The sequence below is a fragment of the Nipponia nippon genome, unplaced genomic scaffold (assembly GCF_047370975.1).
Source record: "Nipponia nippon isolate SJK-2023a ecotype South Korea unplaced genomic scaffold, ASM4737097v1 scaffold_4, whole genome shotgun sequence".
In the NCBI taxonomy this organism is placed as follows: domain Eukaryota; kingdom Metazoa; phylum Chordata; class Aves; order Pelecaniformes; family Threskiornithidae; genus Nipponia; species Nipponia nippon.
In genome coordinates this window covers 18027281-18048100 of record NW_028262358.1, presented here as the reverse complement: position 1 = coordinate 18048100, position 20820 = coordinate 18027281, and the positions used below count along the sequence as shown (strand labels likewise).

Here is a 20820-nt window from a genome sequence, read left to right as displayed (position 1 = left end):
ATCTGAGCCTGCTGTGACTGGCTTGTGACATGTGAAGAGCTTCACTTCTAACACAGGGAAGGCTCTCAGCAGTGTCTCTTAACAGTGCATTTTTGCAAGGAGCACAGCAAGGCCAAGGAGGATATCTTCTCATTGCCTTAAACCCTTACCAGAGGGCCTGCAGAAATTGTCAGCAACCAAGTTACTTTGTCTGTTTTTTCTGCAAAGCTCTTCTCTGTAGTCAGCCTTGACCTTGACTGAAATACAAGGGCACTGTGCAGCCTGTATGCGGCAAGCCAGAATTGCTCTAAGGCAGTCAAAAAAATCGAGCTGACAATAACACAGAGCACCCTTTTCAGGAGCCAGGGTCCTTTATTAAAAAGGTTTGGCATGTATTCCCCCCACTCCTGAATTGATTTGCGCCATAAAATAGGCTTGAAGAGAAATAGTGGTTGTTTTCCTACATGCTTCATTAATTTTTAGTTTTGGCAGGCAATATAAATAAAAGTATCAAGTGCACATCTAATTGAATCACCAGTGATTCCCAACTCCCTGTAGTACCGGAGAACATGATGTAGCTGTGCTGTTTAGCAAGCACGGATGAGTTAGGCAAACAATGGCTCACTCTGCCCAGAGGCTTTGGTTTAATCTTGAGCGTTTACCCATTTAATATGAGACGGGGCAGGAGTTCTTGCAGTGGGGAATTCACAGCACAGAGCTCTTCGTACTTCTAGGCTTGCCTTCTAGGAGTAGTGAACTGGAAGCGCATCTCTGCAGAGAGTCAGGAAGGTTTCGGTGAATTTTATCTACACCCAGATTTTTGTGGAAGGGGCTCTTGCACTTTTCAAGCTTGGCCTGCTCCGTACGTACTGACTGTAGGATGTTGCTGAACTCATTCCCGCATCCTCCAGGTGACCTAGAGCATGTGTCTCTTAGGGCAAGTCCTTTTTTTTCTTTTTTTTAAGTATCTCACTTGGCTACAGTCAGAGACCTCAGGATGAGAGAATTCCTACAGTAAGGAAAATGATACCCATCAGACTGAATGATCTCTGACTTCTCAGCTGTCAAGGGAATCAAGTGCCTCCCGAAAAGGATGGTGCTAAGGGACAAGTACTCGCAATCATCCATTCAGAAATAATCTTAATGTTCAGTGACCTCATTTCGTAAGAGTTGGCTCCTTTCCACATTGCTAGCTGCCTTCTGCTGCTTAGCATAGGTAAAATGCATTAGTGATTTTTATATCTTGGTAGATGGAGTCTGCTGTGGGCTCCCTGACTCAAGGGGAGGGGAGTGCAGGATGCAGGAGCAGGAGTGGGTATGGAAGAGAAAGAAAACTACGAGCGGAGATCAGACTGTTTTCTCTCTTGCAGAGAGAACATGACAACGTGATACATCCAAGTCATAGGTAATAACATATCGACAGGAGGGTATGATGAAAGCTTGTGTTCTTTCCAAACCATGTAGCCATGTTATTCCTGAACTAGACAGAGAGGATGCCAGTCTTCAGGACTGTCAGTCTACCAGTAAGTTCACATACAATTAAAAATCTGTCATGCGTATTGTGGTGTTCTTGAGAACTACCACAGAGCAGGCTGCAGGATTTCAACCCTCTTTTCAAGGGTCAAGGATGCCTTCCAAGTTAAAACACCAGAAATGCCTGGGGAAGTGAAGTGCTCTGTTAGGTGGACCGTTAGATATTTGAGAAGACTAAACAGGTCAAGCAAAATAAAATAATTACTTTATCAAGTAATTTTTGGATTGAGGGGATTTCACAAGGTGTTCTCCGCTTCATTGTTATCCAGGATCCTATGACCTGTTGGTTGAGAGGAAGGCAATTCGGTAATCTGAAGTGGTTTTTGTTTTCTTTTTCTCTAGGACCTGCTTCTGGCTCAAAAATGGCTCTGGAGGGTTCCTTCAGCTGCTGGAATGGAACGGCGATCAGGCTGGGGCAGGCGTGTGACTTCATCAGGGACTGCGCCGAGGGAGAAGATGAGGGAGACATGTGCAGTGAGTAATCCAAACCCCCAGGCTGCATCCTCCTTTTCCAAAAGCATTGATTGTTTTGAATTTTAATGCCTGCGGCTTTAGCACTAATAGACTAATTTGGTACTATCGAAAGACCAGTACCCTCCATAACATGCAGTTTCTCTGGATGTCTGCCTGGAGCAAGACCATTTGGTATTTTCCTGTACTTGCCTGCATTAGTTCTGCAGCAGCTTCTTAAGATGCTCGCAGTGTTTCATCTCTTCCAAAGTCCTGATCAAAAATGCAAAGGAAGTATAGCCTGAATAGTTAGATGCCTTACAGAATTATGAAATGTGTAGTTTGTTAGAGCTTTTAATCAAAATGTAGCACAGCATATGGCAGAAGGGAGAGGAAGAAGAAAACTTCTAAGATGAAAAATGAGTAGAGCCAGTAGCTTGCCTTTGACCAACGCCTGTGTCTTTGTAATTCCTCTTGTTTTCTATCTTCTCTTCAGCAGTCAGTAGTCTAATAAAATACAGCAGAAGATAGATAGCAGCCTGAGTTTTCTGAAAATTTGCCGTGCCTGAATACTTTGTGATTGTGCTGTGTAACCTAGATGCTTTAGGACCTTCCTTTAACCATCTTGAAGATGCCTTATCCCTTTTTCTATACCTCTACATGTTCTACCTCCAGCATCTTCCCCTTTGCCAGGCTATAGACAGTTAGGAGTGGTGGATTGTCAGCTGTATGGTTATCCACAGGGCAAATACACCAAGAAAAATAATCATTGAGAGTTCATCATTTACCAATTTAAAGTGTATGTGTCACAGCTGATCTAGCCTAAGGACTTTTGTCGACAGAGCTGCATTGATTTGGTATGCAAAAAATGTGTTCCCTGACCACAATACCAGTCCCAGCAAAAGCCTTTGGAATGGAAGAGGCGATTATTCTCAGTTTAGCTTTCATATGTGACAGCTAGAGCAGGGAAGAATCGGGGTAAGGTAACTCAAACAAGCTGTGTTGATACAGGTGATGTCTAGACTAACAGACCTTTGCTGTTTTTTGTAAACTTAACATAAGAGTGACACACAACTTCTAGCAAATTCCAGTTCTTTGCTGCTAACAAAAAAATAGAGTAACAGATTTTATTGGTGTGGAGAAGAGTGGTTTGACTGGGGATCCTCCAGTAAACTAGTTAAAAGCTTGAAATGATACACTCCATCATGTTAGACGTTGTTACAATTTGAAATTATATTCATTAGTGACACACACTCAGTGAACGTTAAATTCACTTTCATAGGAACAGTGTCATCACTGCGGACTTGCAGCTCCTTAGAGCCAATAATGCTTCATATTAGTAGTACTGAAACCTTCTTTTTGACTAAGAGCTTTAAATTAGAGCTTTAAAACTTCATAATGGTATTTCTATTTTGTTCTACACTTTAATTAAAAAAAATAGTAAATTACAATAATAAGTAGGTTGAATGCATTTTCATTTCATTGGAAGTAGAGAGACATATGATTTACCATCAACTATATGTCCAGATACACTGTTGTGTCTTTCTGCTATAAACGGCTCTGCCTTGTGAAGGTAATCCTGTCTATGCCAGTGGGAACAGCAGAGCTCACAAGGTGAAGTGGTACCAATCATGGATGTAAACTAAATACCACCATAGGATGGGGCAGGCCTGGAGGAACATGCTTACCTGTTATTTTCAAACATCAGGTGCACCTGTGGCTGGCATCTCATCCATATTCACATATCAGGAGGCTGGCTCTGCTGTTGTCCCTAACTGTCACCCTGTATCCCATGGTGAGCCAGTTGGTAAAGTGACCAATCCCTCTCTCACATACGCTATCCACAGGGGTTGGTTTGGTTGCCTTTTCCCCCTCCGTGCAGCATTCATCTGTAGCTATTTGCATAAAGCAGTATAGCACTTACAGTTGTGTCAGCAAAGAATGTTCTGAGAATGTAAATGAGAAAATGTAAAAAGCAGAACATGTTTAACCGCCTGTTTAGCAGAGCATCACTCCCTACCTTGAGGAGAAGACCGCACGGCTTGTTTTCAGCCACAGGTACTGGGAAGGAGAGTGCTTACTCCTAGCCAAAAGGCCTGATAAGCACCGTCTTCAACCCAAGCAACAAAAAAGACTGGCTTGCCTTAGCAAGAGCTCGAGTTGTGGGTATGTCTGCTTATCCACTTGCAAGCCTGCTCAGTTCTATGCCTGATTTCTCTGCTTTTGCCTTTTTACTGCGTTGAATATTGTTGGCATAAGACTTCTTACACAAAACAGAGAAATGATCTGATGTTTTAGATGTCAGTTACATCTGCATGGCAGCCCAACACAAAACATGTCATATTTCAGCATTTCAGTTGTCATTTTGCTCCTGAGCAACGCGGATGTTTTCATCAGCTTTCTGCAAGTGTGGCAAAAAGTGATTCAGATATATAAAGCAGAGAAAGGGGTTTCCCAAATGCTTCTGCTTACACAAAAGAGCTGTCAGAAAAAGATATAGCCATGCTCAAAATGGAGGGGAGACCTTTTAAAATTACCATTAAGCAAAGGCTTCTATCTCTGAGCTTCATGGAGATGTTGGGTTTTTTTTTTTCCTTTCACAGTCTTTTAGCTGTGCAGGTACTGGTATTTTTTTTTCTTGGTTTTTTTTCTTCCTATTCATTTGATTTTTGCTCCCTTCTTAACTGAAAAAAATCTGCTTAACGCCAGCTGTTTGTTAACATCACTTTACTTATTAATGGCCAACGAAATGTCACGCTGCTTGTTCTGCGTGCAACCAATTAGTCTGTGTAGAGAGTATAAAATCAGAGAGGGATGACCCCTAGAGAAAACCATGTTGCTGTTTGAGTCATAATCAAATATTCTTGCAGGAGCAAAAGACAGCTTCAAAGAGGCAGATGTGGAATTAGATGCCGAACTGTGTTGATTTGGGATCAGACGTACAGATTTAACAGACTGATGGAAGTGCCACACTGGAAATTGCTTTGCAGAAGCATACTTTGCAGGCACACATTAAGACTTCAGATAGTGGTCTTCTTATGTCTTTGCTAGTAAATTCATGCTTTTATGGATTATAACTCACTGCAAAAAACTAACATACTTCCTCTTATTGTAGCAGAGAATCAGGTATGTAATATATCTGGTATGGCACAAGACAGAGATGAAAACCCGATTTATTTACTAATATAGATTGACAGAGCTCTGCTTGACAGAAAGGGCGAATTTGTTTTAGTAGTTTTGTACTTCTCTTTTTAGTTAACAATATCTTGGATTTTGGTTCAGTAATCTTTTGTTGCAGGACAGCAAGTCTGGGCAAAAATAGAAGATTTACTGAAAAAAAAGTGCATGTGCTTTTGGCTAGTCCAAAAGTATTTTACTTTTACAAAGTATTTTACTTTTTTTACTTATTTTACTTTCTGTCTCAAATTCACCAAAAAATTTCAGCCTGGAAAAATATTGGTTAATCAGTTAAAGCATGTTAGGAAAGTAATAGATATATTAAAAAAAAAATAAAAAGAATGGAGGTGCTGATAGTATATTTATTCTCTAGAGACCCAGAACTTAGAGGATTCACCCAGGATATGACAAACCCAGGACTGATTCTTTCTTCTGCCTAAGTGAATTTGAACCCATATTTCCTACTTCCATGGAGAGTTTCCAAGATTGTGGTCTGGAGTTCTGGTCTAGTTCAGAAGAAAAAGGGTTACTCAACTCCCTCCTGAGGTTGCTCTTCCACATTTTATAAATTTTACCTGGAATAAGGACTGAAAGTAATGTCCTCCATCATTCAAATAAATCTCATAACCACTGGGTTATAGGGTAATTTTCACTCTTTGCCTCATTGAATATTTAAAGATGTTAAACACATTGCCAGGTGAGATAAGGAAGATTAGTATCTGATTCATGAAAGGAGTAACTCAGGCTGTGCCATGTGGCTGGAGGAGTGCATGCACACATTTGTCAAAAGACCAGATGGCAGCTAGAATAGGAACCTATAAAGTTTGAATTTGTGATAACATGAGCAAGTGACCAAAAAAGCATAGATAATTAATTCTACAGGGGCCAGTTTACTTTCCAGGCAAAAATGCATGAAGAAACCACTGGACTCATTTATGTCCTAGTGATAGATACAGCCCAGCAGAGTCTCCCTGCAAGCAAAATGATGAAGTAGCCACCTGTTGCCATGCAGTGCTCTCTTAAGGTTCCTGTCTTGCATAGACTAATCCTTTCGCTTCTTTCTTGATCAAAAGCTGTACCTCTAGCAACAAATTGTAACCTCTGGCAGTTCTGAACTCAGCAAAGCCTTCTGGCATTACACGATAACTCTTTGTTGACTGTGTTGAGAAGTATTTTCCCTTTTTATGCTTCATTTCTGGTAGAATTTGGCAGACCAGTTTTGCTAGCGTAGAGGCAGCCATTGAAACAAACTCATGTTTAAGATTCATGTGCTTCTTTAAGTTCTTTGAGTAGATGGTCTTTTTGCCTTCTGAGATTTCCTCCTCCATTTGCTAAAGGTCCATACATACCAGAGTAGACTTCTATGCTTGTGTCTTCTAGAATATATGTCTCGAATTTCACCCAAAAGATTAAACTATAGTATCTGGTTGATTTACACCTAATTTTGAATCAAGAGCGTGATCCATCTGCTTCATAGATTATGCCAGTTGCTAATTTTTCTTGCTATTAAAGGATGAAAAGTCTGTGTTAAAGTTAAAAAAAAACTTGAACTTAATTACCTTTCAAGCAAAATCTAAATCATTCTGAAGGCTTGAACATATTTGGTTAGGAACGAGTTTTAACACCCTACAGCTTTTCTCTACTTCATCACTCAAATAAAACCAGAGACTCTTACATTCTCACAGTGCTCCAGTCTCGCTGGATTACTGTATTCTCCATCCCGTACCCACAAGCTGCATCTTCATCTTACTAAATTTTCGATCTTACTTCATCGTCTAAATTTTTTAAGGTTTCTGTCACTGATGATAATCTCCAACATGGCAGGTTTCAACAGGCGTAACTCCTGCCCCCTCATTTACTTGATTTTCCAATAAAGTCAGATTAGCTTTCTCTCATCAGTGCAGTGTCTGCGCTAATATGAGTTTGAATTATAAACATTCAGAAAATTGAGGAGTACACGTTGACGGAAAAGTGCTAGCCAAAGAGCTCTTTGTGGAGTAGCAATATGTGGAATCATAGGTGCTGTATGTATTCAAAGTAAGAAAGAGCAGCAGAGAAAATGCATCCAGTGCATGGGACATCTGAAAATTCATAAAAAATTAATTTGTGGAGGAGGAATGAAATTTTCTGGGAAAGTAATAGCTTTTTATTTATGCCCTTACTTGTTCATCAACAGTGAGCTTTTTCTGGCCTCCAGGCAGGGATTGCTACTTAGATGACTCCTCCTGCTGCTCTGACTTGTTTACATCATCCTAGATAGCGTATGGCCATGAAATTAATTCAGTTGGACACCGAGCCAAGCTGTTTCAGTAGGAATTCAGGACACATTATAATTTGTCATTTTCTTTGGATCCCAGCCTCAGGCTGCACAATGAAATATAATCAAGTTCTGTAGAGGGGTAGAACACAAGGAAGCAACTCTCTGCTTAACAGCTCCACATTTAAAGACTAGGCTGAATGAATTTGGAGATTTTTAAAAGGAAAAACTTGAAAAAGCCTTAACTCCAGTACAGGTTTTGATCTTTTCATAACAAATTGGGGTGCTTGCGGAAAATAACAATAAAACATGGCTCCATGTCAGGTTCCAGGTTCAAATTTGGCCCTACTAAAAAGCCACAGATGTAAGATTTGTTTCAGTTTCCTCTGTGAAGTGAGTTGTGATTCAGGCTCCTAGAAAATCAAATACTCATGGTCTAGACACTGCAGTTGTGGTGTTCCCCAGCTGTTCTCTCAGGGGAGACTGAGGAGTAGGTGAATGTGCCACTTGACAGTGAATTTCCTTTTGAGGTGAGTCAAAGATGAGGCCCTGTGAGCAGGTATTTAATTGGCCTGCACTCTCAGCCAGGGGCTTCTGCTGATATTTAAACGTTTTGAATCATCTGGGGTTTGGATACTGGTGCCTCACTTCATAGAAAGAAAATTTCAGAGAGAAAAATTGCTAACAATCACAAAAAAAACAGAGTTCAGGAGCCTTCTCTTCTCATAGAGAAGTTTAATGAAATTGCCACTATCACGTGAACAGCACATCCTCTTGCTTTAGGAGTTTGTAGTCTATCCTACGTTTTGTAAGTGAAGAAATTTTTACTCTGATTTTGACAAGCAGTTGAAAGGAAAAACTAATTTTGTTGATATGGGGGTTTACAATGTGTTTGCACATGAAATTTCATTTCTATCTTGCAATTTTAAACAGATTTCTTGTCTCATTTTCCTTTAAAAAAAAAAAAAAAACAAAAAAATGAAGATCATTTTAGAGGAAGTTTAGGGGAACAGGGAAAGAGAAAACAAATATGGGCTAAACTGGGGTTTAGTACAGATTAGAGTACACAATGGTGTAAAACCGCTCAGAAGTCAGGAATATCATCATCCCTTTTACAGTTACATCTATTCATCACCGCAGTTTTTCTGTTTTTTTGGAAGAAGGACCACCCCCACTGAACAAGCATGTTCAGGGGCTTTGTACTGCCAGCCTGGCCAAGGACTGGTTAGTCTATATAGCAGAGTAAAATGACTGGTTGCTCTTTACTTCTCTTCTGGCATCTTTAGTGCCTAATGTAACTCCACCTTAAAAGGGCACCTTTTTCTGCCAGGCTAGCTTTGTGCTCTACCTTTTCCCCTGTAAAACCCAGTTTGTGCCCTTTTACTACTGGGAAGCCTTCTGGTACTGGCAGAGTTGTCAGCTGCACCCTGGGTGCAGAATCTATATTAAGGATCATTAGTGATTCACTAAAAGTGAAAATCATGTTATAGTGGTTGTGATTTTACACGGCATTTTACAAGGTCTGTTTTCTGCTGAGGTTACTTAGTAAGTGCAGAGTCTGGCCTCATGTTGAAGGGAAGAAACGTAAAGGTAGAACTAGACAACAGTAGAAATTAGGGAGGCAGTGAGTGTTGATTGAGGATGATGGGAAAAATTATTTCACGGGCTCTGAGTGAAATGTGTGATTCGTGGCAAAGTAGAGGATGTTCACCTATGGCAATATAAGCATGTGGCTCAGGGCAAGAGGAGCAGTGCTTTGCACCCTTTGTAAGAAGAAGTTGCAATGTAGGTAGAGAAGGAGATGAAGAAGGCATGAAGTTACTTTTTGCTTTGAATGAGATGACTATTGCTTTAAAACTGGTTAATTTAAAGTCAAAAAGCTAGTGTATCTTTATTGTTTGGAGCTGGAAACTTGCCTGAAATCCCAAGCTGGTGACAGAATGAGTGGGCGTCAAAGCCTGAAAGTATGGCTTAAAATAAACTTATCCTCTTTTCATCCATTCATCTCACCAAACAGATCCACAGGTGCAAAAACTGAGGCACGAAATGATTCAGTGCTTTACCTGAGACCACATCAGTGCTCACAGGGAGAAGAGGTCTCATTACTGAGCTGGGCTGACTAGAGACCTGGACTTCTAAGGGAGGGGAATCATGTTAGGAGCTTATCCCTCTCCAAGACTTCCCTCCATGGGGCTGCAGAAGCAGTGGTTAAGAAAGCCATCTCCAAGGTGTGACCTTGAGTGGGTTTATACCTGTGGAGCTGTAGAGGCCAGGTATTTAGGAGACCCCATAGTGTACACTGAGATGTGTCCTCTCACTCGGATGCGTCAAATTGTGGGGGGAGTCACTTAGTCACAGGCTGGGGGTTGGTTCCCTTGCCACCACCCTCCCCACGGTCAGGCACATGGATGATTCCGCACAAAAGGACTGAGTGGGGTGTGCCCACATGCCCTGTGCAACCCGGTCAGAATAGTCACCGCAGCTTCTCTGCGTGCCCAGGAGTCTCCTCCTCAGCTCACCTGGGTTCTTCTGTATGTGTGTGTGTCTTTCCCTCTTGCAGAAAATCTTCCCTCTGGCTTTTACTGTTCGTTTGAAGAAGGAGACTGTGGCTGGATGCAGGGCTCTTCTGCGTCCCATCCTTCTCCATGGCGGATTGGAAGCCCGGAGCACAACCGTATTCCTTCAATAGAAGGTGTGTGAGAGTAAATAGTAAGTGCAGAGAATGAACAGCGGAGAGCAAAAAAGATACAGAAATGGTGGGGGGAGGGAATGAAACACAAGGCACATTTTCCTATGTACTTAGATATTCGGCCTCCAGTGAAACAAAAGCCATCCTTCTACTCTAAGTGCTTTGAAAGCAAAAGACTATCCTGCTCACTTTCTGTCTTGAGGGTGTAGACTGGTACTTCAGGTCTCCACAACTGACACCAGATACTAAGCTTGACCCTCTCTAAACAACTTCACACCAAGTATTCATCTGCATGACCCTCCTCCATACTGATCTGATTTCTCCTTTCTGATTTTCCTGTTTACTCCCTCTGTTTCTCTGTTCTGCTGCTTTTTTCCCCTTCTCATTTCCTAATTTTTCTTCTCTTCACTCCATTGTCCCTTGTGTTCCACTTCTATGTGTAATTACTCTATACTTGGTTCCTCTAGCCAAATCCCAGTAGTTCATTTCTAATCCTTCTTGTACAAACCGTTGAAGGTTTATGCCTTGGTCATTAAACTGGTTGAGTTTTTGAACCGTTGAACTCTTGGTTGAGTTTTGGCAAACAGGCTACCTGACAGGATAAGCTTTTTCCTAATGCAATAATGTAAATCATTGGAGGCTTTTATTGCAAAGGCACAGAGCATCTAAAGGGATACAATAATAACAGCAGAGTTAATGGTGTATAACCCCAACATTACTTTAGAAAGTTAGATCCAGAGTTAAACATGACTAGTAAGATTCTCTACTTTTGTGGGAACTGGTATAGGCTACAGTGCATTTATGTCATCTGATGGCTCAGCTGACAGTATTACAGACCACAAAGTGATGGACGCATAAGTAAACATGAAGGCAAAGAGCCAGAAAGAGGGTACTGTGGGGAGCTGGCAATAAAGTGCCGCTGATTCATAATTTGTCTGTACTGTAGAGGCAATTTCAATGAAAGCCCAAATAACTGGGCTCTAAGTGGTGATAGCCTCCTGAGCTGGAGGCCAGAGCTGAAATAGTGCAAATACGCACCTTTTCATGCAGAGCTGCCAAGGAAAAACCCTAGTGTTACCACTGCCCTTGTTCCTCTTGTTACAACAGATGATTAAAGGAGCAAAGAGGCCTCCAGCTGTATTAATATTACTCTGGTGGTATTTTCTCATAGTTGTATTTTGGTTTTGGATTAGCCAAGATAAATATTCTCTTCCAAGTTACTTTTCATTCATGAAAGATACCTTTTGTTATTCAGCCTTACAAGGAGGATGAATCTGACGTCATGGAGGAACAGAAGATAGCTGCAGGGGGGAGGTAGACAGACTTCTGAAGTGTATTTGCTGAGTATGTTTGTTGGGTGAAGCTGGATCCCTAATAAATTGAAAAAGCCTTCTGCTCTCTGGGATTTTCCTGTAGTAGGAGCCAGCTAACATAGGTTCTGGGGAGGTTTCACAAAGCCTGAAACCAAAAGGTGAGTGCTGCAGTTTGACCTTCTTCCTGCTCTTTTTTCCAGGTTGCGCACTCCTCCTTAACACCAGCAAAGCACCAGCAGTAGCAAACACTGTCATGACCAGCACTGCATTTCCAGCTCCTTTGAGGAACTCTCCCTGCGAGGCAAGTCCTAATGTTCTCTTTTCTTTTGCAATTTGCAGAGCTTTTTTGTATGTCTGACTCTAGTTTTCAAATGTAGGCACTAGGTTAGTAGCACAGCAACCACTTTCTTTGATGGCTTATCTATAAAATATACTTACTTAATGCCCCTGCGTGCAGGGGAAAAATACAGTTAGCTGCTTGAAATGCCACGAAATGTGTTCTGAAAAGCTTGGCATATCTTGTCCTCATTGAATGGCCTCACATGATGTATTACAATCTTCTTAATTAGGTGTATATGCTGTAAGGGTAGGGCAGCCAGCATTACATAAATGCAAAGAGGAAGAAGCTTACTGCACAAACAAACATTGTATTTGCAAGATCCAAGAAAGAATTGGCTTCAGGACTGCCCCGAGCTGCTCAGAAAATACGGTGCGTGCTTTCTCTAGCACAGCTGGGATTTGAGCTGGCAGGTCTTCATCATGCTGCACCTCAAACATACCAATCCTCGTGTAGGCCTTGTTCATAGGTACGCTGAAGTTAACAGCAGCAGAGATAAATTTATGTAGAATGGAACCAGGTTCTTATTCAAGCAGAAAAGCTGTTGACAGTCGTAAGACATCAACTTAAGCAAGTATATCAAGGCTTGCCAACCCTGCACAAATGGTTGTCATTTCTGAGTCAGTTGTACTTAACCCTTGAACTGCAGATTACAGAAAGAGGATCTGTCTGCATCTTTTTAGTCTATAGCCCCACAGGTTATATTGTCACTGATAGCATTTATTAATGACTTAGGACTTTGAGCCATGGCTAATGACTTAGGGCATTTCACATCTTGAATGGTCACCCTGAAATGTCACACAAGCTCCTGAATCCTTGTATTGGGTGTGGCTGAGATGAAGTTAGTTATCCCCGTAGCAGCCCTCATAGTGCTGGGCTTTGTATTGATAGCTGGAAGGGTGCTGGTAACACACCAGTGTTTTGGCTGCTGCTGAGCGGTGCTCGCAGCATCAAGGCTGTCTCTTGGGAGGGGACATAGCCAGGACAGCTGACCCAGACTGACCAAAGGGATATTCCATACCATGTGATGTCTGCTCAGTAACAAAAGCTAGGAGGAAGGAGGAGGAGTGGGGGGCATTCGTTGTTTCTATGGCGCTTGTCCTCCGGAGCAACTGCTACGCCTGCTGGGGCCCTGCTTCCCAGGGGGTGGCTGGACATCACTGCTGATGGGAAGTAGAGAATGAAATCTGTTTGTTTTCACTTTGCTTTTCTGTGCACGGCCTTTGCTTCTGCTTTCATTAAACTCTCCTTATCTCGACCCACAAGCCTTTCATTGTATTTCCTCTCCCCTGTCCAGCTGAGGAGGGGGACTGATAGAGCAGCTTTGGTGGGCACCTGGCGTCCAGCCAGCGTTAACCCACCACAATCCTGGAGCAGAGGGATTTGGGAAAATTGATCCTAACAAAGCATAGTTTGGTGTTTGCTGGTTGAGCACTGAACAGACAAAAGAATCAGATTCTCCCTGTTCCACTGATCTTAAAATGCAGAAAGGACAAGAAGGGATGTGTTAGGAAGTTCTCTGGAATGAAAGTACATAGAAGATGGTGTTTCTTTGGCTTAAAGTTCAGTTTGGTTCACTTCTGTTGGATATCACAGTTTATATAGCAAAGTGCATCTGATTTTGCTTTCTTGATATATTCATGCCCTCCTTCTTTAGGAAATACATTCTACCTTGTTTTTCCTCCCTTCTGTGACAAAGGCGTATGCAGGTTCTGAATATTTTAAGACCTTGTTCTGCTATGGACCAGCAAGAGCGAGTGTTTTTCATAATCCACCTGACACAGGAATCGGAGTGAATGATTTCCCAATATGTGTGTATTTTTTTCTTGTGTATACAACAGTGCAAATAATTAAACTTGCCGTCGGGGGAGAAGCTGCCATGTATTTCATCTGCTCACATGCCATCCCACCTCCGTCACTCCCCTTGGCACTTAAAAGGCATCCGGACGCATCCAGCATTGCAGCTGTCGGTAATAAAGAGTGAAGGAGTTTGGCAAGGGTTTTGTCTCTTGCCTTTTCATATAGTGTAAAAGCTTCTCTTCTCAATGAGCCCCTGGTGGCTTCAAATTCTATTTTACTGGAACAATCTGTCTGTGAGCAGAATAATTTAATTCCACTTTTCAGCACAACACAAGAGGAGAAAGGAGATATTCCCCCCCCACGCACTTATTCCTCCAATAGGTGCCAACAAACTTCCTTATAGTGAAATTATAGTCAGAAAAGAGATTGTGAAAATACCATAATGCTGTCCTGTATTTATTCACTCTCAATCACTTCCCTATTGAACTGGCTCAAGTTCAGGCACTAAAAGATGAGTTTTCTTGTACCTGTCACTGCTGACAGCTCCACCTGGCATGTCACAACCAGGACAGATTCTCTGGCAACTGAAATCCCACTGACAAAACTCACTCATGATTCATGTGGCAAAGGGATCTCAGCAAGTGTGTATGAATTAGACCCATTTATTCTTCCACAGTCAGAGCAAGCCATAAACCTGCCATCCCTCTTGTATTTGATCCAGCTCACATGCTCCTTTAGATATCTGCTTGCTCTCCTTGCGTGTTCACTTACATAGTGGCTACTTCTGACAGCTGATTCCAGTACACCAGAGAGATTTGGCTCAGATTCACGTCCTGCACGTGAATTATATATATATTAATGATGGAGGCTGTCCTTAAGCCTGTCATTTAACATCCTTCCTCCTCCTTGTATGCCATGTCTACCCTGGTATCAACATGCCGAGCTCAGCTGAACTCCTGGGGATGAGACTGAATGTGCTGCCCTGGCTGCTCAGCTCACTCACCTCTCCTGGGCGAGTGGAGCTTACCCCTGCTCTGTGCACAGGACCTCGTCAAAGGCCACAACCTGCAAGCCCTGAGAAGCAACAAGGAGGCCAGCAGACATCCCCAGTTTGCTGCTCTTGACTCCTCTCTCTTCTCTTCCTGCTACAGGGAAGCTCTGGGGCACTATTAGACCCACTATTTACTGAAGCTGCTTATTTTTCCCCTTGTCCCTTAATTTGCTTTTATTTTATCCAATCATGTTAGACAATTACACCCACCATAGCAAATGCTGACACCCTGCTTTTTAGCCCGAGGTGTACATAGGAATTAATTACTTCAGCCTCAGCATGAGGAGCATTACCTGCTGCAGTACTGTTTGCCAGGCTGGAGGATTCTGGTTTTTGGCCAGAATGTCCATGGAACCAGGACTCAATGCTGGTAAGGAAGCAGTCAAGCAGTCCACAGTGGGTGCCAGCCACAAAGAGTTTGCTAATGCTTCAGGCTTGTTTTTTCTCCCTCACCCTGGCTGTTTAATCCTCCACTGTGGTAGACTGGCAATGGAGACGACTAAACAGTCTGAGAAAATGACCGCTAACACCCTGGACACTGCTGGGGTGGCCTGGTCCAAACACCTTCCCTGCTGAGGTTCTGGGCAGCTGTTTGCAGTAGTGCTGACACTCGCATTTGGAGACTCCAGAACCTGGATAATCTTTGGCACACGTATTGCCGCTAAGTGCAGGACAAGCGCGACCCTCCATCTTTGTCCTCTCCCCAGCTTGAGGTTGGTCACCAGGAGCGTGCTGAGCTGCTTGCAGGCTGTGCTCCCCTAGCATCTCCCATGCCCTGTGGGAGGCTTCTCGTTAACTCAGAAAGGGAAAAACCAGCCTGACCTACTCTGTTGTGCCCCACATGCATCAAAAGATGAGAAGAAGGTACAAATGCATGCAGGAGATACAGTAATAAACACAGCCTGTACTTTCCCACACATGTTTGGGATTGGCCCTAATGTGCCTTGCACTTTGTGTATAGCTTTGTATTGCACTTTGCTCCTGTTTGTTTTGAGCAGCTTTATATTTTTATTTTCTTTGTTCTTCAGTGCTTTTGGCAGGTCAGAGCGGTTAGTTTGTGATGCTGCCCTTTGTTCTTGGTTCAGTTAGTTTTTCCTCTTTCTTTTTGTTGTTTTATTAAATCTTGGCTAGAGTATCCTGGCTTCAAAGAATCTCTCCTGTTTGCAGTCCAGACAGTCTTTGTTTTCTTTTTCATGTTGCACATTCGGTAGGGTCCTTTGCCTATTGACCCCATTAACTGTGTGTTTAAAACCCAGTTTATGTGGTAGAGGGAAGCTGTGGCACTTACACTGAATCTTGGGGGAATGCAGGAAGTGGTACGTGTAGCCTATGAGAAGATGCTCCGTTACCCTGAAGTAGCCAGAAAGGGGAGATGCAACAAAAAGCTCTGGAAATGCTTCAGGAACCAAAAGGAGTCACAGTAATCAAGAGTGAAAATCTTTTAACCCGCGTGTAAAAGTTTATTGGAAACAAAGCACGTGTAATTGAGCATAGGAATGCACATAAAGTGCAAAGAATTAATCCAAACGGTGGCCTGATTTAAAGGCAGAAATTGTAGAGCTTGAGCAATAAAGCACAGCATTATTCACCCTTTCTCTTCACACTGTGATTCCCCTCCTCTGAGTGGGAATCAGTTGGCCTGCACAAGGCCGACAGGGCAAAGAGGGTCATGGGGTGGTTAGACATTTCCTCATTTTGAAGAAGAAATCCATATGCATGTCATCAGTAGCTGTACTGCTGTCTGGGAATCTGGGAGATCACATTGCAATTAAAGTCCAAGGGAAGTGCTGTCATCTCAGACACCACCCATGGCAAAACTAAATTGCTTTGCCACAGTTGGTAGCCCCTAGGTGTGCACAGTTTCCAGACTATAATGGCAACCTACTTCTCAGTACTTTGCAAAGGTGTCAGAGAGCTGACACAAGAGCATTGCACGTGTTCAGGGAGCGCTCACCTTCATGTGGAAGCTGGAGACTCAGTTCTGGCCCCCCATGTCTGGACAGCAAGGCAATCCCCTCTCCCTCAGTCCTAGCATTGTTGCTGTACAAGTGCAGAGTCACGTACGTTGACTTGCTTTTCATCCCGTTTTTCAGAGATGCTCCCTGCCATCTGCATCCTCAGGCTTTGAAGGGTGCTGTGGTGCCTGTAGATCATAAGAGTCATACCTCTGTCTTCCCGAAGTGTTTGGGCTTCTGTCATAAAAAGATGTAAGACCGGGGCCAGGACTACTGCATTCTGTGAGAGCTTGGTACAGCGTGTACTTGCCTGGGCAGCAATAGTTGCATCTGTCCTGTGGGATTTGGTTTTGTGGTGGATTATGACTATTACTTCTGTTTGAAAGTGACTGCAGAAACATGAACAGTCTGGAGACTGATTTTTAGAAAGGCTGTGCTTTGCTCAGCACAAGGGAATCTATGATAGACCTTAGTGCCATATCTGAGAAGTAAAAGCCATGCAAGCAGTTTTGATGTAGCCTATAAGAGAGAAGGAGAATAACAACAGAGGTGGTGTTGCCTGCATGGTGATGAACTTGAAATTAGCCTTAGATGTTATCGCATGCATCTCCACAAAAGAAGGTGACTCTTTGCAAGAGGGACTACATTGTGATGGGGAACCAGATTATTTCATTTTTCTGTTAGATCCTGGGTCAAACATTTTAAAGGGTATAGTTGTGCTGAAAAACAAGGAAAACAGATTCCTGTGATAATAAAAGAGCTTTGTGCTTTTGGCCATGTTTAAAATAATGAAAATCTTTTTCTGATGCTATTTTGACATTTCAACTAGCTATTTCTTGAAAGCCACCATTATGTTATGTAAGTGAGTACTAAACTGAGCCAGGCTTCTTTTAAGCCTGAAATTACTTTTTGAATGTAAACATACTTTCTCGAGAAAATAAATTTAATATGTTGATGTAAAACACTATATTTGAAGTTTGCCCTCTCATTCGGGTTTATAGATATAAAGATGTTTTCATTCTCTGTGGTTATTAATTCAGTTCTCTTTTCTATGCAAAAGTGTATTTTTTTAAAGCATGTAAATCAATAATATAAAGCATTCCTTGAGTGCATTCTGAGTCCCATGCTGACCCCTGCGGAGCATGTCTCTTTTTCTCCTCTATTCCTTGAGCTTTAAATATCGTAGAAGTGTACATGGTAATAACATTGACTCAGAACATTTATGAGCATGAAAAATGCAACATAGATATGCCTCTAGCACAGCCTTTCATGTGCTTTATTTTGCAGAATGTTTTTAGCATCCTTTTTTCATTCTAAAGTGTTGTTTTTAAAATCTATACAGCTTATTTGCTGTTACCTGTCTTTATCTTTTCTTGCTTCCTTTGCTACCTGGCTTCTGTGACATTGGATTGGAGGATCTATAATATCTGAAATTTCTTGAAGGGCTGGTCCACAGTACTCTGGCAGCAGAATTATGAACTCTTTCTTTCCCTTTTGTTGTCTTTTTTATTTTTATGTTTGTTTCCTGAAATGAAGGTGTTTTTATTAGATTCTTGATTTTATAAAAGTAAACATACATAAGAAATAATGTGAGAATAAATAGCATGAGAATCTGTTCATATAAAATACAAGCTTCTCTTGCCTGCCTAGGTATTTTAAAGCTACATGATCAGACCAGTTAGTTATCATTTTACCATTTACATAAGGATTTTGCTTGCACATCATAGTCCTAAGGAGAAGCAGAAGTGTCAGCAGACTACAAGAGAGACTGATCGTGCACAGTTGTTGATCTGGCCAAAAATCGGAAACAAGACCTTTTGGTCATCTTTCTTATTTGTAAGAGTCCAAATCGAAATTGCAGAGCAGTCCTAATAGATGTCTTTGCTTCTACCGTTGTGTGCAACCATTTCTCATTTCTAGTAAGAGAAACAGTATTTCCAGTGTGACAAACTTCATGCTTCAAATGTCATTCATATTCATGTACAAAACTTACCGGGACCTGGCAAAGGTGTCTGCAGCTATTGTCTAATTCTGTGTAAACCGTATCCCAACTTGCAGCTTCAGTTCCTATTCAACGATGAGGTGTTTTCCAAGCTGCTTTAATGCCTGACTTACATTTACTGGGTCAGTGCATTCACATCTGAAAACAAATTCTACTGTTTCCTATCCAGTGCAGAAGACCCAAGACAAGAGGTATTCAGAAATAATGTTTTTCAGAACGTTTATTTCCCTGTTTTTTAGAAAAATGAATGTTTGTATTTCAAGAATCCACAGTTCCTGGTCAGGAAAATTTTGAGCAATTCCTCTGAGCAAGTAGTATAGGTGGGGGGCAAGGACCGGGAGCATGAGAACTAAGTAATGTGCTATCTCACAAGATGTAAGCCTGTGGTGCAGAGTTGGGGTGTGGGTAGCAAGATAGCCATCGGTGGGATCCAACTACTGCAGTTCCTTGGGAGCAGGATGCCTGTAGGCTCTTCTCCATCTTCTTAAAGATACCTTACTCCAAGCCTTGTTTTGAAGTATGTTCATCTTTTCCTCTTTCTTTAGTTACTAATGCTAAAGACGGACAGTGGCTTTTCCTGCCAGGTAGGACCGTAATGCTAATAGTTAGGGGCATTGCCACTCAGAAAGGTAAGAAAAAGAAATAGCAACTCTCCAGAGTGCCACTGAGGAATGTTTTATTTATGCTGCTGTGAGTGTGTGTCATTGGTCCTCAGTCAGACATCGAAGCACTAGTTCATACTGGAATGTTTCTGGCCATTAAAGTAGACTCACAGGTGTAAGCAGGCCCAAACTTCACCCAGAAGGTTCTCGGTATTTTATTTCTTTTGTGCATAAGGAAGTAAAATGCAAGTCTCGGTTCTCAGGTGGTCTTGAAATTATGCAGCTTGTGCTAGAAAATCTACCCTCCTTGTTTTAATTCACCCCTCTGTTAAACCTGCCAAGCCCTGTTGATATTGATAAGGATTAGGTTTTATTTCTTTCTTGGGTGAATTGAGGCTCCTGTTTGTCCGTTCAGAAATTCCACAAACTCAGAGTATGGGAATTCTCAGAAGGCACCGTTCCAGATGGTGTTTGCAGTACAGTGCATGCGGCCATCTGATCCAAGTTTTGCCTCAATATGCTGTGTGTTTACCATGGGCTCTCTCTCCCTTTAATTTTCCCCAAATCAGTTTAGAGCGTTTCATTTACTGAGTCAGTGGGTTTGCATATGAACAGCTAATCACCAGCTCTGGTGGGTTCTAAAGCCGGAAAGCAAGGTGCCATGGAGCCAATGTCTACCTGCAATGGTTAATTAATTTCTCAGTGATGGTTCTAGCTTCTGCATATTTTGCTGGTGGTTTAACACAGAGGGGGATGTTTGATATATAATGTTAGGGGTATGCCACCAACAGCCCAGATTCAGATTTTTCCAAATGTGCCACTGCACTACTTACAGGACGCATTGTGTATGTAGTACCATCTGCCATCATTGATGCCGTATTCTGTAGAATGAATGCCAGCCCCATTCGGAAGGCTTTACTATGGCATCCAGCTCATCATCTGCTCTGGTTCACTTCAGCAGGTGTGAAAAGACCTGGACTGCCCTGCTGTGCAGCTTAGAAACCATGGAAATCACAGCCAAAAATGCCCATTTGGACACAGTGCCAGTTGATTCACTCAGAGCCAGTTCATTAGAGTCTGCATATTGCACTTTGCCAACGAGCTGATCTCCCACATCTAATGCCAACTACGTCTTTTCCTTCAAACAGCTGACGTGTGCAAAGGCATCCATTCCAATTCATCAATTGCTTCAGCTTTTGCTCTAGTGTTACATTAATAGCTGTCAAAAGGCTTGCTCTTTTCTCACTTCTGACCATGTAGATGTTGCCTCTTACTGTCTGGCAGGTCTCCAGAAGAGACAGAGGTCTGAAAGCTCCTGCATAGTAGGAGCTTCAGGGCTTTACCTCTCAAATTTTGAACTGTCAAAATGGCATAGTGAAGTTGCTCCAAATTACCCGTATTGGAAATTTCACATAATGCATTACAGTAGACTTCGCATTAGGGTCCCAAAAGTGCTTCACGTATAGACTGCCAGTAAGAGGAGCTGCTTTCCCTGCTATAGGTTGAGTGCTTTAAATGTCCACTGGCATTCCAAAGTTGTTAAAAAAAAGTTTAGTCCTGATCATTTTTCTCAAGGGAAGTTGCTTAAGTGGGTTTGAAAGGTATTCTAATGATATTTAAGGGAGCGCAATCTTCACTGGAATTTCAGTAGTCTCACTTCATAGACACTTGAAAG

General features: G+C 42.2%; 1 protein-coding gene across 1 annotated transcript in view; it reads left to right on the top strand.

Annotated features, from left to right (window-relative positions):
• The window catches only part of ALK (ALK receptor tyrosine kinase), a 233931-nt gene that overhangs the window by 152429 nt on the left and 60682 nt on the right, over positions 1 to 20820 (top strand). The window contains exons 6-8 of the mRNA XM_087774317.1: positions 1855 to 1986; positions 9957 to 10088; positions 11599 to 11699. Of these exons, the coding sequence (XP_087630443.1) occupies positions 1855 to 1986; positions 9957 to 10088; positions 11599 to 11699 (365 nt within the window). The remainder of the gene's footprint in view (positions 1 to 1854; positions 1987 to 9956; positions 10089 to 11598; positions 11700 to 20820) is intronic.